Source organism: Megalopta genalis, chromosome 1, assembly GCF_051020955.1.
Source record: "Megalopta genalis isolate 19385.01 chromosome 1, iyMegGena1_principal, whole genome shotgun sequence".
NCBI classification, from domain to species: domain Eukaryota; kingdom Metazoa; phylum Arthropoda; class Insecta; order Hymenoptera; family Halictidae; genus Megalopta; species Megalopta genalis.
This window is the reverse complement of record NC_135013.1, coordinates 41,904,969-41,922,219: the sequence shown is the minus strand read 5'-3', so window position 1 is coordinate 41,922,219 and position 17,251 is coordinate 41,904,969. Positions and strand designations below refer to the sequence as shown.

At 31.5% G+C, this 17,251-nt stretch overlaps 2 protein-coding genes across 6 annotated transcripts in view; one reads left to right on the top strand and one right to left on the bottom strand.

Annotated features, from left to right (window-relative positions):
* Window positions 1-414: 414 nt before the first annotated feature.
* The window catches only part of MICAL-like (protein), a 53,174-nt gene continuing 36,337 nt past the window's right edge, over window positions 415-17,251 (top strand). For 3 of the 4 annotated variants that reach the window (XM_076527994.1, XM_076527995.1, XM_076527983.1), the window contains exon 1: window positions 415-875. The gene's annotated coding sequence lies outside the window, so the exon portion shown is untranslated. Of the gene's footprint in view, window positions 876-14,589; window positions 15,253-15,933; window positions 16,500-17,251 lie in introns of those variants that run through there. The other variant, XM_076527991.1, reaches the window with a different exon arrangement.
* LOC117218767 (uncharacterized) lies at window positions 15,254-17,233 on the bottom strand. Of its 2 annotated transcripts, XM_076528036.1 has the most exons (3): window positions 16,793-17,233; window positions 15,672-15,858; window positions 15,254-15,586 (listed from the first exon to the last, which is right to left on the bottom strand). In XM_076528036.1, the coding sequence occupies exons 1-3, from the start codon at window positions 16,837-16,839 to the stop codon at window positions 15,554-15,556; spliced, it is 267 nt and encodes an 88-aa protein (XP_076384151.1). In that variant the 5' UTR covers window positions 16,840-17,233; the 3' UTR covers window positions 15,254-15,553. The 2 variants fall into 2 exon arrangements, with proteins under 2 accessions (XP_076384151.1, XP_076384143.1); XM_076528028.1 differs by having other exon boundaries at window positions 15,254-15,858.

The following is a 17,251-nucleotide window of genomic DNA, read 5'->3' as shown; positions in this document are numbered from 1 at the left end:
AAATTGAATCCAAATTATTATAGGTGTTTCATATAATATTGTACGTACAATGTTTAGTATAAAAATGATTCTGTATTTCTTAACACACGTTGTCTACTACTGTTATCTGATTGAAATTTCCAAAAAATGTCTATCTTTATGAAAATTAATTATATCATAATTGATTAAATAAGAGAACCATCATTTAACCTAAATGAATACTACAAATATCTATAGATTCATGCACCTTTCACGCGCAACAAGGGAGATAGGTTACTCAACCGAATGAAAAAAGCTATAGTGAAAAGCGTATTGTTCCGACTGAAGAGAAAAAGATAGAGCTAGTAGGCGGGGCAAGAAACAGTAGAGTGAAGGAGACAACGGAAGAACGAAAAGGAGAGAAAGAAAGCTGATGGCATAAACTACACATTCGTGGCGTTTCAGTCGCAGTATTGCACGCGAAGTTCAAATGTTGTGTGTGGCAATTTAACCGGTCCTGACTAGTTTATTTCGTAGTTTTGAATCTACAAAATCGAAATATACAAATAAAACGGTCCAAACATTGTTACTCTACTTTTGCTCTAACAAATTTCATGTTTTATAAACGAATTTTCGAATTTTCAAGTGACATATGTGTTTGCATTAGTTAACCCAAAAATTGAGGTTAGGAGAGGCGTGACATAGTTTAGTGTAAGTGCCGCGTACAACTATTTGAAAACAGGTGGTGAAAACATGATTACGACTCGATTGTTTCAAGTTGAAAGAAATTAAGAAATATTATTATTATATACTGCAATCATTTGCAAGAAAATCAGCATTTTATCTTTTCCCGTGTGTATAAAAACTGAAATTGATGGTGAAGACAACAAAACAACAGGTCATGCAAATGACGTAAGGTAACGGATCTTTTTTTCAGTAAAATAAATTGTAGACAAGAAATTAAACAGTTATGAAGAGAATTCATAATTTATATATTAACTTTGTTATAAGCAGCCTGTAATTGCGTTCACGATGTAACTTCGAACAAACGATTTTTCATACAACAGTAATTTGCTAAACAATAAAGAATTGTTTTACGTGATGATTCATTCACTAGACTATTAATATTAGTCCCACGTAAGTAATGTAATGAAAATATTTATGCTGTTTTTGTGTAAATATTTATGTTGTCTTATATTCTTGAAGTTTATTTTTTAGATTCTTATTCTAAAGGTGAAGTTTAAAAATTATTTTGTTTTATAGTATTATTTGAGGACTAAATGAATTTAGAGTATTAACATTTGATTAATAATCTTTAGATTAAAGCTTGTTATTTCAGTTGCCCGTGTTAATTATTCATTGCACTAAACAGATGCTTGCGTACCAAAAATAATTTCTACGCATTCGGAGTATCTATATGATACAATTCTTCAAGTAAACTATTATTTTACATTTGCTTCAAATTTATAGATTAGTTATTTTTGTCAATTATTTGTTAATATGATCATTATGTTACGCTGCACAACTGTGTAAATATCTCAAAGATATGAATACTTCTTGCTATTGGATTAACGGAAAGCAAATATTTTACAATGTATATTCTTATATTATATTGGTGACACTTTGATGAAATATATTCTTAATACATTTAAAAGAATTTCATTATGTACACTGATAAAAGCTGTTATGTTTTATCTTACGTATACATTTCAAGTATCGATAGATGAATTATACTTAGCAGAGTAAACATTTAGCAACAGATATAGCTTTCATACAAATGAGAACACATGTAAATAAAATCATTTCTTGCATTGTGAATCCATTTTATCAAAAGTTTCTACTGCTTTCTTAATTCTATCTTACATATGTAGTACTTTTTTAGGATAATTAATAGGAAACACACCTTCCTGTAATAAATATGGTTTGTGTAGAAAGCGTATCAGATATAATTTTGATTTAATTGTAATTTCTTTTCTGTTGCATATTGAATGAAGATGCAATTACTTTATCGATTAAGTTTCTTAAAAAATATAAACGATTTCATTATATTAAAATGTAAATGCTATGTAGTAATTCTTAATATTTTTTCTTTTTTTTACAAATGCTTTAGACAAAAATTATAACAATTAATCTAAAATAAAAATGCCACCTACTTTTTATTTTCTATCTATGATATTTTTATTATGAAAATATGTTCATTGCAAGGAGTATGCTGTTACTGCAATATTTAATGCTTTCTTTGCAAAGGCTAAGAATTATTTAATACCCAAGTAAAGATTTGAATTAAAAAACTGATTGAATTCATATTACTAAAGAATCAAACGTTTATACATTTTTGTTTGTCCGGTTACTATTATTATACATATATGTATATTGAGTTTATCCTAATTAAATGTTAACATAATTAACTGATTAAACTGGATAGTATAGAATAACTACTATATTCAAGTATTTATACTCCTGTAAATAACTTTTATATCTGTTTGCATCAATATATCTTATATTTGCCAGTTGACTTTCAGGTTTTATCGTTATATGAATGAATTCTCATGTTTGGCTTACTTATTTATAATATTTATATCATAACTTATATTATATAACTTATATGTTCAAATATAAATACTAATTGTATATCGAATATAATAAATCGAATATTTTCAATATTTTGTCACTTTAAATTGGATACCCATAATTGCTAAATTAATGTGCTGAATGATTATTGCGTTATTTATATTATATTAGTTTGAAAAATACAATCTGTGAAAACTGGTAATACTTGCTAATCAAACTTAATTGAAAAGTTTTGTTTTTCAGAAGGAATATTTGACCAAATTTGAAAATAATTTCGTAACCTGAAACTTTTTCCTAAATTTTTATTTTGCAAGTGTAGTACTTAAATTATGAATTTTAAATTGGTAGAAAGTGTGATGAAATTATTAAAAATTTTTGCCGTTAAATTTTCTTGAAAATGCATTGTTGCAAATATAAACGATATAAGCACTTATATACGCGGAATAATATGCGTCAAGTAACTGAACCGTGTTTTGTAACCGTGTCGTTGTTTTTATTTACATCTCTAGAACAGTTACATTGACTCTTTCCTTGTCGCTGCTTGATAGCTATCATGAGAAGATGGTGGATTTCCTTCATCAGGAAGGGCCGGGGAGGGGGAAGGGTCAAGAGAAGATGATTACAGATTTCAGATAATGATATTCCGGATTTCTAGCTCTTGCATTTTCGCATTTTTAATGAATTATTAAAACAACGACTAAATAAACCTCAGAATTAAAATTGTATTTAACAAGATGGATTAATACACCGAATAGTTGATGTATACTTAGAAAGCACCGAATTCTTGGATTTTACATATCGATTTTGCATTTATAAAAAGATCTGCAGTAAATTCTCTCTAATTGACGCTTAGATTGTGCAGAAAAATTGACAATTTGGGAAGAGGAGATACGATTAGTGGAGCCTTGCGGCTCGTTTTTATAGTTTTCGATTGTCAACAACTATAAAAACGAGCCGCAAGGCTGGAATAATCGTACCTTCTCTTCCCAAATTCCTAAGCTTTGTATGTAGTATTTCCTGGAAAATTGATCTAACAGTAAACACTGTTATAGGACAGACAATAATGGACATAGTTAGAAACTCGAAGCTATTGTTGGCATTGAGGATCATTGACCTTGTCTCTTGCGAAATCATTTTATTTTCTCAATGACAAACAAAATCTATATTGTAACATTTCTTTAACAATTTCCGCATGCAAAAGGTCTACTGTATTGCGAGATGTACAGTAAATTCTCCCTAATTGACACTCAGATTGTGCGCAAAAATGCACAATTTGGAAAGAGTTGTTGACAATTGTTATCTATAAAAACGAGCCGCAAGGTTCGAATAATCGTATCTCCTCTTCCCAAATTGTCCATTTTTGTGCACAATCTGATGATGAAATCTGTGTGATGAATTTGCTTTGAACTCTTACTTTTCAAAATAAACTGAAAAAATATCCGAAGGAATTAGTGCGATAATATTATGTTTGAAAAATATCCAAGGAAATTGGTGTAATAATATTATATTCGAAAAATATATCACTGTATTCAAAAGACATTGTAAAATAATTTTATACAAGAAACTTATGTATAGCTTTTACAATTAAAGCACAACGTATTATTATACTTGAAATTTGACTTTTGATACAATACTGCCTCTCAAAAATTGAGGCTGCTGTAAGAAACGATTTTAAAATTTGATTTCAGCAGATTAAAATCTACTTAAATCACCTGTTGGTTACTGGAATTTACAAATGTTGTATTTACAAAGGTTGTATTAAACATAGTGTTAATTCTGTTATTACTCTTATAGTTCTTTCTATAAGTTTTTCTATTTCTATAATTGGACTTAAAATATCTAGTTGTTAAAGCTATGTGTACATTATTGTAGAGGTAACGCTTTAAATTGTTGACCTTGTACATTTTTGTAACTCGAATGAATGTTTCTGGTTAACATTTATTTTGTGCTGTAGAAATATTCATTTGTATGAATTAGTCATCATCACCTCTGTTTTCCATTTTTATATTATACCGCATAAACATTTGCAGTTATCAGTAAAATTATATTGTTTGAAATTATGTGAAACGGATGACATCGTTCTTTAGCCAATTTCCTTTTTTTATTCTCTTTGCCTATCTGCTTTCTCCAAGTTACCTATCATTATGTTAATAATGGTCTTTCAGTTCTTACATGTTGTCTAGTGCACTTTCTTTCAAAAGTCTTAAAGTATTCAATTGGAACTAGTATAGATGTCGATACAAAAAAAAAATATATCTCTGATATTATGGATCAAGTAATTTTACGTGTCATTTATATTCATTCATTGCAGTTTTCACAATTACAACTGCATAGAATGCCAGCTACGTTTATTATACTATAAATGTATACAAGATGTCTAAAAAGTCCCGGAGTGGTCAGTTATCTCTGAAAAGGAACATTTTAGGGAAAATGGTTTAGACAAAAGCGTTGAGGTGTTAAATATTATATTGAATGGACAAAACCGCTTGACCTTAAGAGGACAGGTCGAGGTTGCGCCAAGTTCAATATGAGTTTTCAAACTGTCACACTCCACTTTTATTATACAGTCTTAGAGCTCATAGCATGACCATTTCGAAACACTAATTGTTCGTTCTTTTTTCGATGCAAATTATTCAAATGACGAGCTTTAAAAGATGTGTCACCGATATTCACGGAACGATCGACTAAGAAACATAGCATTTTTTAAAACAATGGTTTAGAGGAAAGTGTTATAGTTTAAACGATTCTACTACGATTCTACTAATACATCCATTAATTTCAAAAGCTGGCTCGATTAAATTTGTTATGTTATCGCGTAAGTTTAAATACATCAATTTTGTACCATAAGAAATTATACAATCAGGGGTTGAAAACAATTATGATATTTGTTTTGGTTCTTGAAACAATTGTGGGGAATTGAAAAAAGCTCGTATCTGTTATAAGGTAAATAACGTAAAATCTAATACAGCTATCATTACAAACGTAAATATTATGCAAATCTACTATTTCAGCGTATACATTGTTATCTTAATCATGTAGATATGCAATTAATATGTGACTAACCAAAATGTCGTTTCTTATAGACATAAAATTGTAACTACTTATTTCACGTGCATATGATCTCTAACATGATCTTTTTTAACGTAAAACTGATCGCCGCTTAACATTTTTTATCATTTAATTAGTGATTGGTAACTTTAGTCTACAAGTATGGTCGATAACACAATCAACCTTCTGTACTGACATCTATAAAAAAAAAAAAGTAGGAACAGAACATGAAAAAAGAACAGAGAAGAAGGGAAAAAATAAGAATAACCAGTAATTACAAAGATTTATGAAGATCACATAGTGTGTTATACAACCGCTCCGGGATATAAGTTCCACAGTCTTCTTCTAACAGTTATGAGATCTTTTCGGTTTTCCATAATTGTTTCGAGCATCGACACCGACACCATGACTGTTTTCAACTCCTGATTATAATGTCCACAAATATTATTTTTATGGTTATAATAATATTTATTATAAGAAGCGTACAGGAGAAACTAGTAGTTTACAACAAAAGGAATAGTGTAAGACTGAAATCTCGTATATCTCGAACTTCAAGGGAAAGAAAAAAATCTTAGTGTTATGCAGGCTTATCGAGGTTTTCGAGTAAAAAAGGTGGTGAATTTTTCGAATTGTGAAGGTGGCAAGAAAGACCAAATCAAGTTCATAAAGATCAAGCTCGTAAAAAATTAAACTATTGACGATCTCAGAATCCTTTTGAATTAATCGACAGATATCTAAAGGTGAACTTTAATTTGAAGAAGTCAAAATTCTATTGTTCTATTCGCGCCATTTTTATTATAATGTATGCTTTGGATGAAGAAATTTATTTATTTACTATAAAAGAGTTTTTATAATTTCAGCAACTTTAAAACAAAAAATGTGAAGCTAGACATTTTTACCAACTCACTAGGTTTAGCATTAAGGAAATTTTATTTTTAGTTTTTATTTTGTAGAGGTTTTTACAGCTGAGCAGAAGGGAATGAAGACAATTTTTGTTTTATAGAGGTTTTCGAGTTATCGTAGTTCTACTGTGTTATAAACAAGCAAAAAAACATTAAAGAATTAGAGATTACTATACATAGTAAAATAAACTAATACGAGACTGGCCGATGTCAGTATAACCTCGTCAGTAGTATCAACTGACTGAAGGAGATTCTAGTTGCTAATTCTTAACAATTAGTATGATTTAAAACGTTGTTATGATGTCACAGCTTTAGCGTGCTAGTCATCCGTATTTGTTAGGTGTCCGGAAGCTTATGAACGACAATCTAACTGGCCACGAACGACGAACGGGCGCCATGTCCTGCAATGTGTTATACTTGCTCGACAAGCTTCGTTGTTGAACTTTGACAGTGATTCTCTATCTTTCTATTTACTGCGTACGAGCCAGTGCGGTGACGTGTGACACGCCTCCAGCCTTTTGGTCTCGCTAAGGTTAATTTTCCAGTTCAAGTGCATTTCAACATGTTTGACTACCTCTCCTTGCGAAATCACGTGGTTCTCGAATATGTTGTTTCAGCAAATTTTCCTTTCTAGTTGACAAATGTTACGCGATTGTACATATCGTAGATATCCTGTTCCTCTTCGTACCAAGCAACTTCTTCAAAAACATTGTTTTAATAAGTTTACCTAAAGTGGACGCACTCTACGTGATCATATTTTCTTTTGTAAACTCGAACTTTCGATTAATGAAACCACAGCTTTAATTAAAAATTACAGTAAATTCTCCCTAATTAACGCTCAGATTGTATACAAAAATAGACAATTTAGGAAGAGGAGATACGATTACTCGTGCCTCGCGGTTCGTTTTTATAGTTACCGATTGTCAATAGCTACAAAAACGAGCCGCAAGACTAAAATAATCGTACCTACTCTTCCCAAATTGTCCATTTTTGTTTCCAAGCTGAGCGTCAACTAGGGAGAATTTACTATATTTACTAAATTTTGTTACATTGTGTGTCGTGCTCTTCCATCGTGTCTTTAGAATCGTGTACGTATAAGATCAAGACTTTCATATGTAATTTTACGAACATTAGAGAGTGTATTTTGGATAGCTAATTCAAAAATTACATAACAATAATATATTTTCGAAAATAGATTGGAGATATAATAAAAATAAATAAAATGGTTCATTACTTTTCGGAAAAGTTGAAGTATTTTCTTATCGGAAACTAAATTAACTGAAACCAGCAATTTTGGGTTTTAAGCTACATCATCTCGCAATTTAAACAAAATTGAGTTGTACTTAAATATTTAATGTTACTGGTGATATAATTTATTTCATTTTATTTCGAATTTACTGTCTTATTTTTATTCCCATAGTAGTGGTAATTTTTCACACATATATTGAATGACAAAGTAATTTGTTATTTATAAAACACCGTTAAAGAAGTGGGTCAATGGAATTGTTCCAGAGCAACGGTGCACAACTAGTCATTTCCTGCGTATGGACATTTAGTTGTGCACAGCATCGTGCGAAAACTCGCACGAACTGCGCAACCTCGTGATTAGAGAGGATCATTTTTCACAAAACGATTAAGCAAGATTGGTCAGTGATTTCTTGATACGTACAGGTTTTATGCTCAAAATTAATAATTTTGTCTATCATACTCACCTTTTCACACTCAAAATTAATACTTTTGCTGGTTTTATTCTTCCTTTTGCAAGTCAAATTAATATTATTCAAATGAGAAAAAAATAACCCCTTCACAGATCAAAAATATCCGTTATTTATTTTGTTCCTAAATTTAATATAAGTACACTTGTAATATATATTTAATATAAGTACACTTGTACACTTGTCTATAAAGCAGTAATACATATTTCATTACAAATAATTAATCTTTAGTAATTAATTTATAAAATATTCATTTTTTTTAAATCTAATATGAATTTTATTACACATAATTACAGATTTCATTTGTAAAGGGATGCATTTCATTTTCTAAAAAATGAATAAAACCTGCAAAAGTGATAATTTTATTTGGAAAACGATTAATGCAATCTGCAGAAGGATGGTGTAAAACCCGTATTAGACGCCATTGTACTTGTTATTTTTGCTGAAATACGTCAATTGAAACGTCCCATTTCTGGAACAGCTGGAATTAGCTGTTTCAGACTAACAGCTCCTACAGATACGCTACCCATTCAAACATTACATTGACAAATATTAACTTTGCTGCGTCTAGCTTCCATCATGTCTCATGTGAACTGTCGTTTTCGCTCGCGACGCCAAGTCTCGTATATTTTCATCTTCCTATCTTATCTTTCAGAACTTTCATTGCATTGATCTGTATTTACAAATCGTACAAGCGAAAGTTTCTTTCCGAATTAGACAGAATGTGTTCTGATTAATGATTAACAATCTAAATTTACTGTAACTACCAAACCAATCAATATTAAGAGTTATTTTATTAGGTATACATTCAATTTTGTATCACGAAAACAGTTTTATTTGTTATAGCTTTTGTTAAATCCAAGTAAATAGTTTACTTAATTTAAAAATTCTTTTACAAATGAATTATTAATTGTCTGCATTATTTACGAGATACAGAATGTGTACATAGACATTTCTTTAATTATTTTAATGAGTTGAAAATAATGCAATAATATTTTTTAATTTCTTAAATGTTTTTACCATTTTATATTTTATCCATTCATTTTTCTCATAAATGCATCAAATCCGCAGTCTACTTATTAGTTATTAACACTGGAACTAGAAACCAATTAAAATAACTTTCTGATCTTTTCTTTTACAGGTACCGAAGTTATAAAAATCTTTTATGAGAAATTTTTCGATAAACTTCTTTATTGAAGCATATATCAATAGAAATCACATAAAGTTTGAATAAACTTTACTGTTAATGTGAAATCACGTTCACAATTAATGATTACGACTACTAAGTAATCCAAAAATCGTAATAAATATAATTGAAGTATAATTGCAGTAATTAACATCAAGGATGTCATACTTATAACGATTCGTTGAGTTGCTTTCATAAATTTGGCAAACAAATTGAAAACTTAACCAGTAATTAGAATGATATTGAAAGAATGATAACGTAAAGCGCATCCTATTGTTTCTCAGTAAATGCTTGTTCTGTAATAAAAATGAAAGTAGTCACTGATAACAATAATTTAGGAAACGTTTCGAGAGCTTATCAAATATTTCATTTTTACTGTCGAAATAATTCATTCGCGTATCACTGCTATGCTTGATTTCGTAACAGCCTGTAACTTGGTGTAAATGCATACGCGCGAACGGCGCTACAAAAGAAATAAATATATTTAAATAACTTTATTATTACTTAGTCTCGTAGTAAGTAATGCTTCAAATAAAAAAAGATAAAACAATACGAAGGTGGAAATGTTCCTACCTTATCAGGTTTACAGAGGACAGAGCTAACCAACCTTGACCTCGACTCGTCCATTTGACTCCGTTCTATGGTTGCTATTACTGTTTGTCAATGTCCCCCAGAGTTTCTAAGACCTTTGACATCTTCGTGACTTCGTATTGATGTATCTAATGTACAAGATGTATTGATTGTACACATTATCTGAAACAAAAATTTGCAGTCTTGCAAGTACAGTAGATTCTCCCTAATTCGTGCTCAGATTGCGCACAAAAATGGACAATTTATATAACTATGTATAACTACATATTTGTATAACTATATATTATATAACTATAATAATATGAGTATACAGTTATAAATACGAGCCGCAAGGCTTCATTTTTGTACACAATCTGAGCGTGAATTAGGGAGAATTTACTGTACCATAATTATCTGCAGTTAGTAGTACAAGAATAGAGAGGACAAGATTTATTACAATGATTGGTTTTGTAATTCCTATGTATCTCTTAGATCCTTTCAAAGTTTCGTTTACTTAATCCTATATAGCTCAGTGTTATTTTGAATTCGTATATCGATTTATCAATGTCTTTTAATTTCATTTCAATTTTAGCCACAAGATATCTAATAGTATCTTGTTCCGTTGCTCTCTTCTTCGTAATTCATGATGTTATATATCGTAATTTTCAAGACTTCACACATTAGAGTAAACTCACTTTTATTAACAAATTGTAAATTCGTTGTTAATTTATATGTAGAGGTCGATATTCACTGGGTTTGGGTAACATAAATTATTTGAAAGCTGTATACAAAACTCGGTTTGTAGAAAGTTAATATTTATTTTTTGCCAATCTTTTGTTGTATCGTTTTAGTAATATGCGTTACATCTTGCATTATTTCGTTCACTTGAACTAAATCATGATTTGTTGCTCGTATAAAAGGGACAGTGAAATCAGACATGAGTGGTTACCTGAGAGCTTGATCCTTAATAATGCTCTGATCTATCTTGAAGGCGTCCCTGGTGTTCGCTTTTCCTCTTCCCATGTTAAATGGATTTCAACTGATGCGAACTTTTTCCCATTTCATCGAGTATGTGATATATTCTCATCTCCTTCCTGTGATGTTTGAATGATATCAATCACGTCTACCATATCTTTCTTTGGAACTTCCTTTTGCGAAACCCACCAATCAACAGCTTCCTTTTGGCATAAGACCCTACCATGATAATGCATATCCTCAACAATCTCATTTTCTTCTTCGCTAAGAAATGTTTTTGGTAGGCCATATTTACAAGCTTCCTGTCTACACAAAATTAATCCTTTTGTAGATCATACTCACCTTTCATGCAAATAAAATTCATCCTTTTGCAAATTAGTTCGCTCTATCTGTAGTAAAATTCGTATTAAATTTAAAAATTACATGACATTATATAAATAATTAATGAAGATTAATTATTTGTAACGGAATTTATAAACAAGTAAAGGATCTTTCAAACAATTTTTTATTGTAACTTTTGGTACAATTTTTTACACTCCTTTTTTCACATCTTACTTCATTGCATTTGCAAAAACTAAAACTGAAATCAGCGATTCGATATCGCCATAGGTTTTTCTTGCAAATTATATGGCAATGTACCTTTTTCAAGCTTCGCTAAAAGTGGAAGTACATACATACGTACTTTTAATAGGTGGTATTTCAAGGATCTTAGACACGATATATCTCGGTTTTGCTTCCCAATGTCAGTGCTGAATCACTGGAAATATTTACCTCTCAAGCGATATTCGTCCGTTACCCATGACCTGAAAAACTTGACCTCCGATTCCGCTTATTTAAAAACGTGAACGTCTACATCCAAAAATCGTTACTCCTTGAACAAGTCTTTATCGAGGACTACACATTGCGGTGTGACCAATCACAGCGACCTATTTCGTTCTTTCTAATCGATTTCACGTGAACGCTAATTTCAAGCTGACGAGACAACATACACGAGTGAGAGCCGTAGATCTTCATGTATCTTCGGTAGAAAGTCGTTTTTACCAGGGTTCGGAAAAGTTCGGAAACTTTTTCATAGAAGTATATCGGAATTTATTACGTGTGATACCTTCTGAAAAAAGTTCTCATATCACAAGTTGTAATGAGAACAGCTATCAAAGAATTCTTGAGACTACAAGTTTTGGCTTGACTAGAAATCTGTTTCTATAACAAAAACAGATATTTTGTTAATTAATATAAAAACAGTTCTCACATATTGTAACATATTAAATTATTATTCTGGTTATGAACCAAAACTTTGGGAAGTAATTTATTTTTAATTAATTCTATCTATTCAATATTTCGAATAAAACTATGATATTTATGTTTCGATCTTCGTACCGCTTCTTTAACTTTTCGACAATATTAGGTAATTTTGCTAACTAAATCCACTACATAATAACTCGGAGTTTGAGATAAGAACATTTTCTTTTTAAATTTCCCAAGAGGAAAGAACTCTTTTTGTAAAACTTTAACAGGAACATGTTAGCAGCAACACATTTTTAGTGTGTGAGAGAGCGAGGAGAGAGAGAGAGAGAGAGAGAGAGAGAGAGAGAGAGAGAGAGAGAGAGAGAGAGAGAGAGAGAGAGAGATAGTTCGGTAAGAATTACCGAACTAGGATCTTTGACAGATTTTACGATAGGGTCTGGAGATGCACGTGACCTCAAGAGTAAGTGTATACATACATACATAAAAGTTCGCAATTTTTTTTTTCATTCGTGTAACGAAAGGAAGTCATATTGAACACTTGTAAACAAAAACTCACACATTTTCCCGTTATATTCGTGTTTGAATTATAATTTTCTGTGTGTAATCTTTTAAAATATAAATTTTTGAAATCGGATGATTCTTTCCGGGGAACCCTGTATAATCAGGCCTGGCGACGAACGACGGTTGGAGACCACGTTGGGTTTTCCAGCTATCGGGCGTCTCAGGTTGCTGATTGAGACAATGTACGTTTGAATAAGGCAAGCGGCCCGACATTGCCTTGTCAAAGAATTGGGACTTTGTTCCCGAAGGATCTGGCCACAAAGTTTGGAAGGCGATACCTTTTGGTAAGAGGACTGTGATTGACCGCTCAGCATTACATACCTCCAAACCTTCGTTGGGCAAAGATCGCGCACAACTATCTATAAATACCTATAGCTTTTCTAACAAACAGATATTTTATTGAACGGAACGCATAAGTTCGAACAGAAATTTTTTTCAAAACAGAAGGAACCTGTATATTTGAAACCCTGACTTTTACAGAAACATGTTTGTTTATTAATTATAGTTTGCTTGAATGGGTGAAACATTTGAAACAGTTTTTAAACAAGCTAATTTAACTTAAATCAGTTTAATTTGATCACAATAATGGTATATTTTTAAATATCTTATTTTTTATAATTACACGATTCGTTTTTCCATACAATTGAATGTGAAAATTGTAGAGCGTATGACCAGATTCTTTATTTCCTTTGCGTGATATTTACATCAGTCGGCATTGTATTTCCAATAAGGTTGATTTTTCGTTTCGTTATTGTTGAAAACAATAAAGTTCTGTGTCAACATAATGTTTAATCTTCGTCTCTGAATTAATGTTCGGCTGTTTATCTGTACATTCTTCCATTAACCGGTATTAAAGTGAAAGTTTACGATATATGATCTTTACTGGTGTACCATATGTCGTGTGTATGTATGTAGTTGCGTAGTTTCGTGTTGTCCTTGTATACAATAAGGTGTGATGGAAAGTGCACGGACTAACTGAAACGCAATCGTTACAATTGTGAAACCAATTATCGAGAAATCACGTCTGCCTATCGCTGTCAGTTGCTAATGGCACTATACCATTGTAACTTTTTCCTTCTGCGTTCCAATAACGTCCCAATAGGTCGATTTCCTAGACTTCGATACGCTGAATAGAAATGTGAGAACAGTTTTCCTCTGTCATTCTTAATTTCCAAGAAATGAAAATTTGAGGAAACATGTGAAATTGTCAGCATTAAAGTGATTATTAGTAATACGAAATATAGATTGATTGGTTACGTTCTTACTTTTTCCTATGCATAATTATTAATTAAAAGTAAGCTGACACTTTTTATCATAATTATCACCTCTAGATGTTTCGTTAGCACGTGTCCTTTTAAATTGTTAGCATATATTCCTTGAAACGTAGCACAGCTACAAAACGGAAATGTAATAATACAACATCGCCGAATTACAATTAAAAGCATAACATAATAATACTACACGAAGATAACAGGAAATACCAAATTTTATTATATGTAATAGAGCACTGTATGAATGAAACACATATGTTATCGTTAAATTGGTTTAATTTGAAGTAAAAATAGAAAAGATAATTGACATTTGTTTATGACACAATAACATAATGGTCAAACAAAATGATCATTGGACATAAGTATTTGATGAACGAGAACTGAAAGATAAATATTATAAATTTACAATTAATACAATGGAGAAACGAACAATAGTTTATTTAAAATTCTTATTTTCTAATATTTAGTCAAAAATTTCCACGTACAGTTATGTAAATTTTGTCCACGGTACCCATTTTCCTGTCAAGCTTTAAATCATTAAAATAAACTGAACTAAATTTTTTTAATAATCTAAACTCTAATATCAATTGGGTAGTATGGTAAACTCTCCCCAATTGTCGCTTAGCTTGTAAACAAAAATGGACAACTTGGGAAGATGGGATACAATTATTCAAGCCTCGCGGCTCGTTTTTATGGTTGCCGATTGTAAACAACTATAAAAATGAGGCGTGAGACTAGAATAATCGATCATTTTTGTTTACAAGCTGAGCGATAATTGAAGAGAATCCACGATGGATTGCAGGTTTCTGACCAAATCATTACTAGATTGCGAATCTTTATCATTCATTCATTCGTTCATTCATTCTTTCTTTCCTTTCAGAATACTGTTTGCTTGCGTCATAGTCAATTTTTAGGCCTAATGCAACCATTATTCGAAAAGCATGCATGGTCACGTGTTTATCAATTATCAAACAATTTTTGCGGTCAAAATTTAACGGCAAACGGCCATTGTGCAAATAGACATCGATTGATTCGCGATTCGTATTTACTCGCGTTTCTGTAAGTTCTCGTCGTGGTGTCGAATATGGATTTCGATACAGAGAAATTCATTTTAGTTATTAAAGAGAGGCCAGCGTTGTGGAATTTGTCATCAGATGACTATTCCAATAAACTCTTAAAGAAGAGAATATGGGAAGAAATCACCATGTTGTTTGTTGACGGCGAGAGCGCAACAGAAACAAACACACTATGTAAGTATGTGAACAAACTTTTTTGATTAGAATTAGAATTACACAAATAGTAGCATCTATTTCACACTAATTAAATACAATCATTTTATCATGAACTGCTTCTTCTTTTAGGAAATAATCTGCGACTGAATTTCTGTATTTTAAATTGTTAGGACGTCTGCATGTTCGTAGTAAATGATCCTCGTGAGATCTTGGAAAGCTACACAAATATCGTACAGAAGTATACGGTCACTACTTCGAACGTAGTTATACCAAATACAATATTGTTTCTCAGTGTCTATAATCTGCCATTTATTAGCCATTATTCCAAACGAATGCTCTGCGAAACGTCTAGCTAAAAAAAGACGGCAATTAAAAACCTCATTAGTATCCAGTCGTCGGTCAACATACGGACATATAATTCTGTTTGCTGTTTTTACAATTCTTTTATGTTTTCCACCTACTGTGCCAAGGCAGTTTGGAAAATCTGCCATAGGCTCAAACTCTGTTGCAATTTGTAACTCCCAGATGGATACACAAACTTTTCCTACAATTTCTCTTACAGTTGCAACGCCAATTCGAAAAACATGATGCAAATCCACAAATGAATTTCCTGATGTCAGACATCTGAAAAGAAAGATTATAATCATTGTGTAGATCAATAACCCTACAGTAATAATGATAAGATTATTATTGTTATAGGTATGATGTTACAGAAGAAATGGCGCAATATTAAGGACTCATATCATAGAGACAGAAGAAGATTGAATGGCGCTAAAAGCGGTTCTGCAGTAGGGAGAAAGTCAGCATACGTTTATTACAATATGCTATCATTTTTAAATGGTGGAAATTCGCAAACCTGCACTCAGACTAGCATATCTGCGGATGCCGAGGGTATAGCGACATATCCAAATATTGAAAGCTCAAGAGGACCATACGAAGCTAGAGTACTTGCAAAGAAAAAAAACTACAAGTAGAAGTCGGTAAACAACTGATCAACGCTTTAAAAGGAAAAAGATGAGGGCAAATTATTTCTGTTATCTTTAGTCAACGATTTTAGAAAAAGTGCCCCAGCACTAAAAACTGTCGGTGGAACGACAATTTATAAATACTCTTGAGCAAGCTCAGCTTCAGGGATGTTCGCAACAATACTATAATACTCCAGATCCTTCAACTACAGATGTATCAGCAAGGATGTTCGACATCACAATGCCCTTTCGAAGAAATTTTTGACACATCACGGTCAACGGCAGGTAGCAGCGAACAAAGTAATGATGACGATGCTGCTGGATCTTCGCTATTTTTATGTTTTGATGATTCTCAACAAAGTTAATTCATTATTGTTTCATATCAACACCCCCTTTATTTATCTTTTTTTCATGTTTCCTCAAAGCTTTATTAAGATTTAGTTCTGAGTTTTAGATTTAGTTTTAGTCTTAGTTTTAATGTTAATTTTAGTCATTAGTATATTATACTAATTTTTTCTTTTTCGCCCGTATAATAACTGTAATAATAATGATTCCGTTTTTGTAATAAAATAGTGTACATAAATAAAACTTACCTCAATATAAGAAGTAGTTTTTCTTCATTTTCTGTGCATAGTCGCATTGCTATGTATGTACCCCTGATGCTGTCTTCAATTTTGACAAGTAATTTACTGAAACTTTTAACATTCTTGTGTAGTGAATTTCTCTTCAATTTTATAATCGCATAATTCACAAAAGAAATGAGCAAATTGTCCTTTTATCGATGGAATTTGTAATATGAGAACTATACAATATACTTGTCTCTTGCGTTTTATTGTAGAATACAAATACACAGCAATATAGCTACTTTATCGATATCCATATTGCGAGTGAATCTGATGTGAGTGGCAAAAATTGATTGACAATTAATAAACACGAGGCCACGCGGCCAACTGGCCGCATATAACATAGTGCGAGTTGCTCCTTGTTAAAAATGGTCCCATGCGGCCAGCCGCGATCGTAATCGTGACCGAGTCACATAGAGTGACTTCACC

Excerpts from the sequence above, each read along its gene's own strand:
- LOC117218767 (XM_076528028.1), bottom strand. The coding sequence starts at position 16,839 with ATGCGACTATGCACAGAAAATGAAGAAAAACTACTTCTTATATTGAG. Across the intron at positions 15,859-16,792 it reads AAACTACTTCTTATATTGAG|ATGTCTGACATCAGGAAATT; the intron begins GTAAGTTTTATT and ends CTTTCTTTTCAG.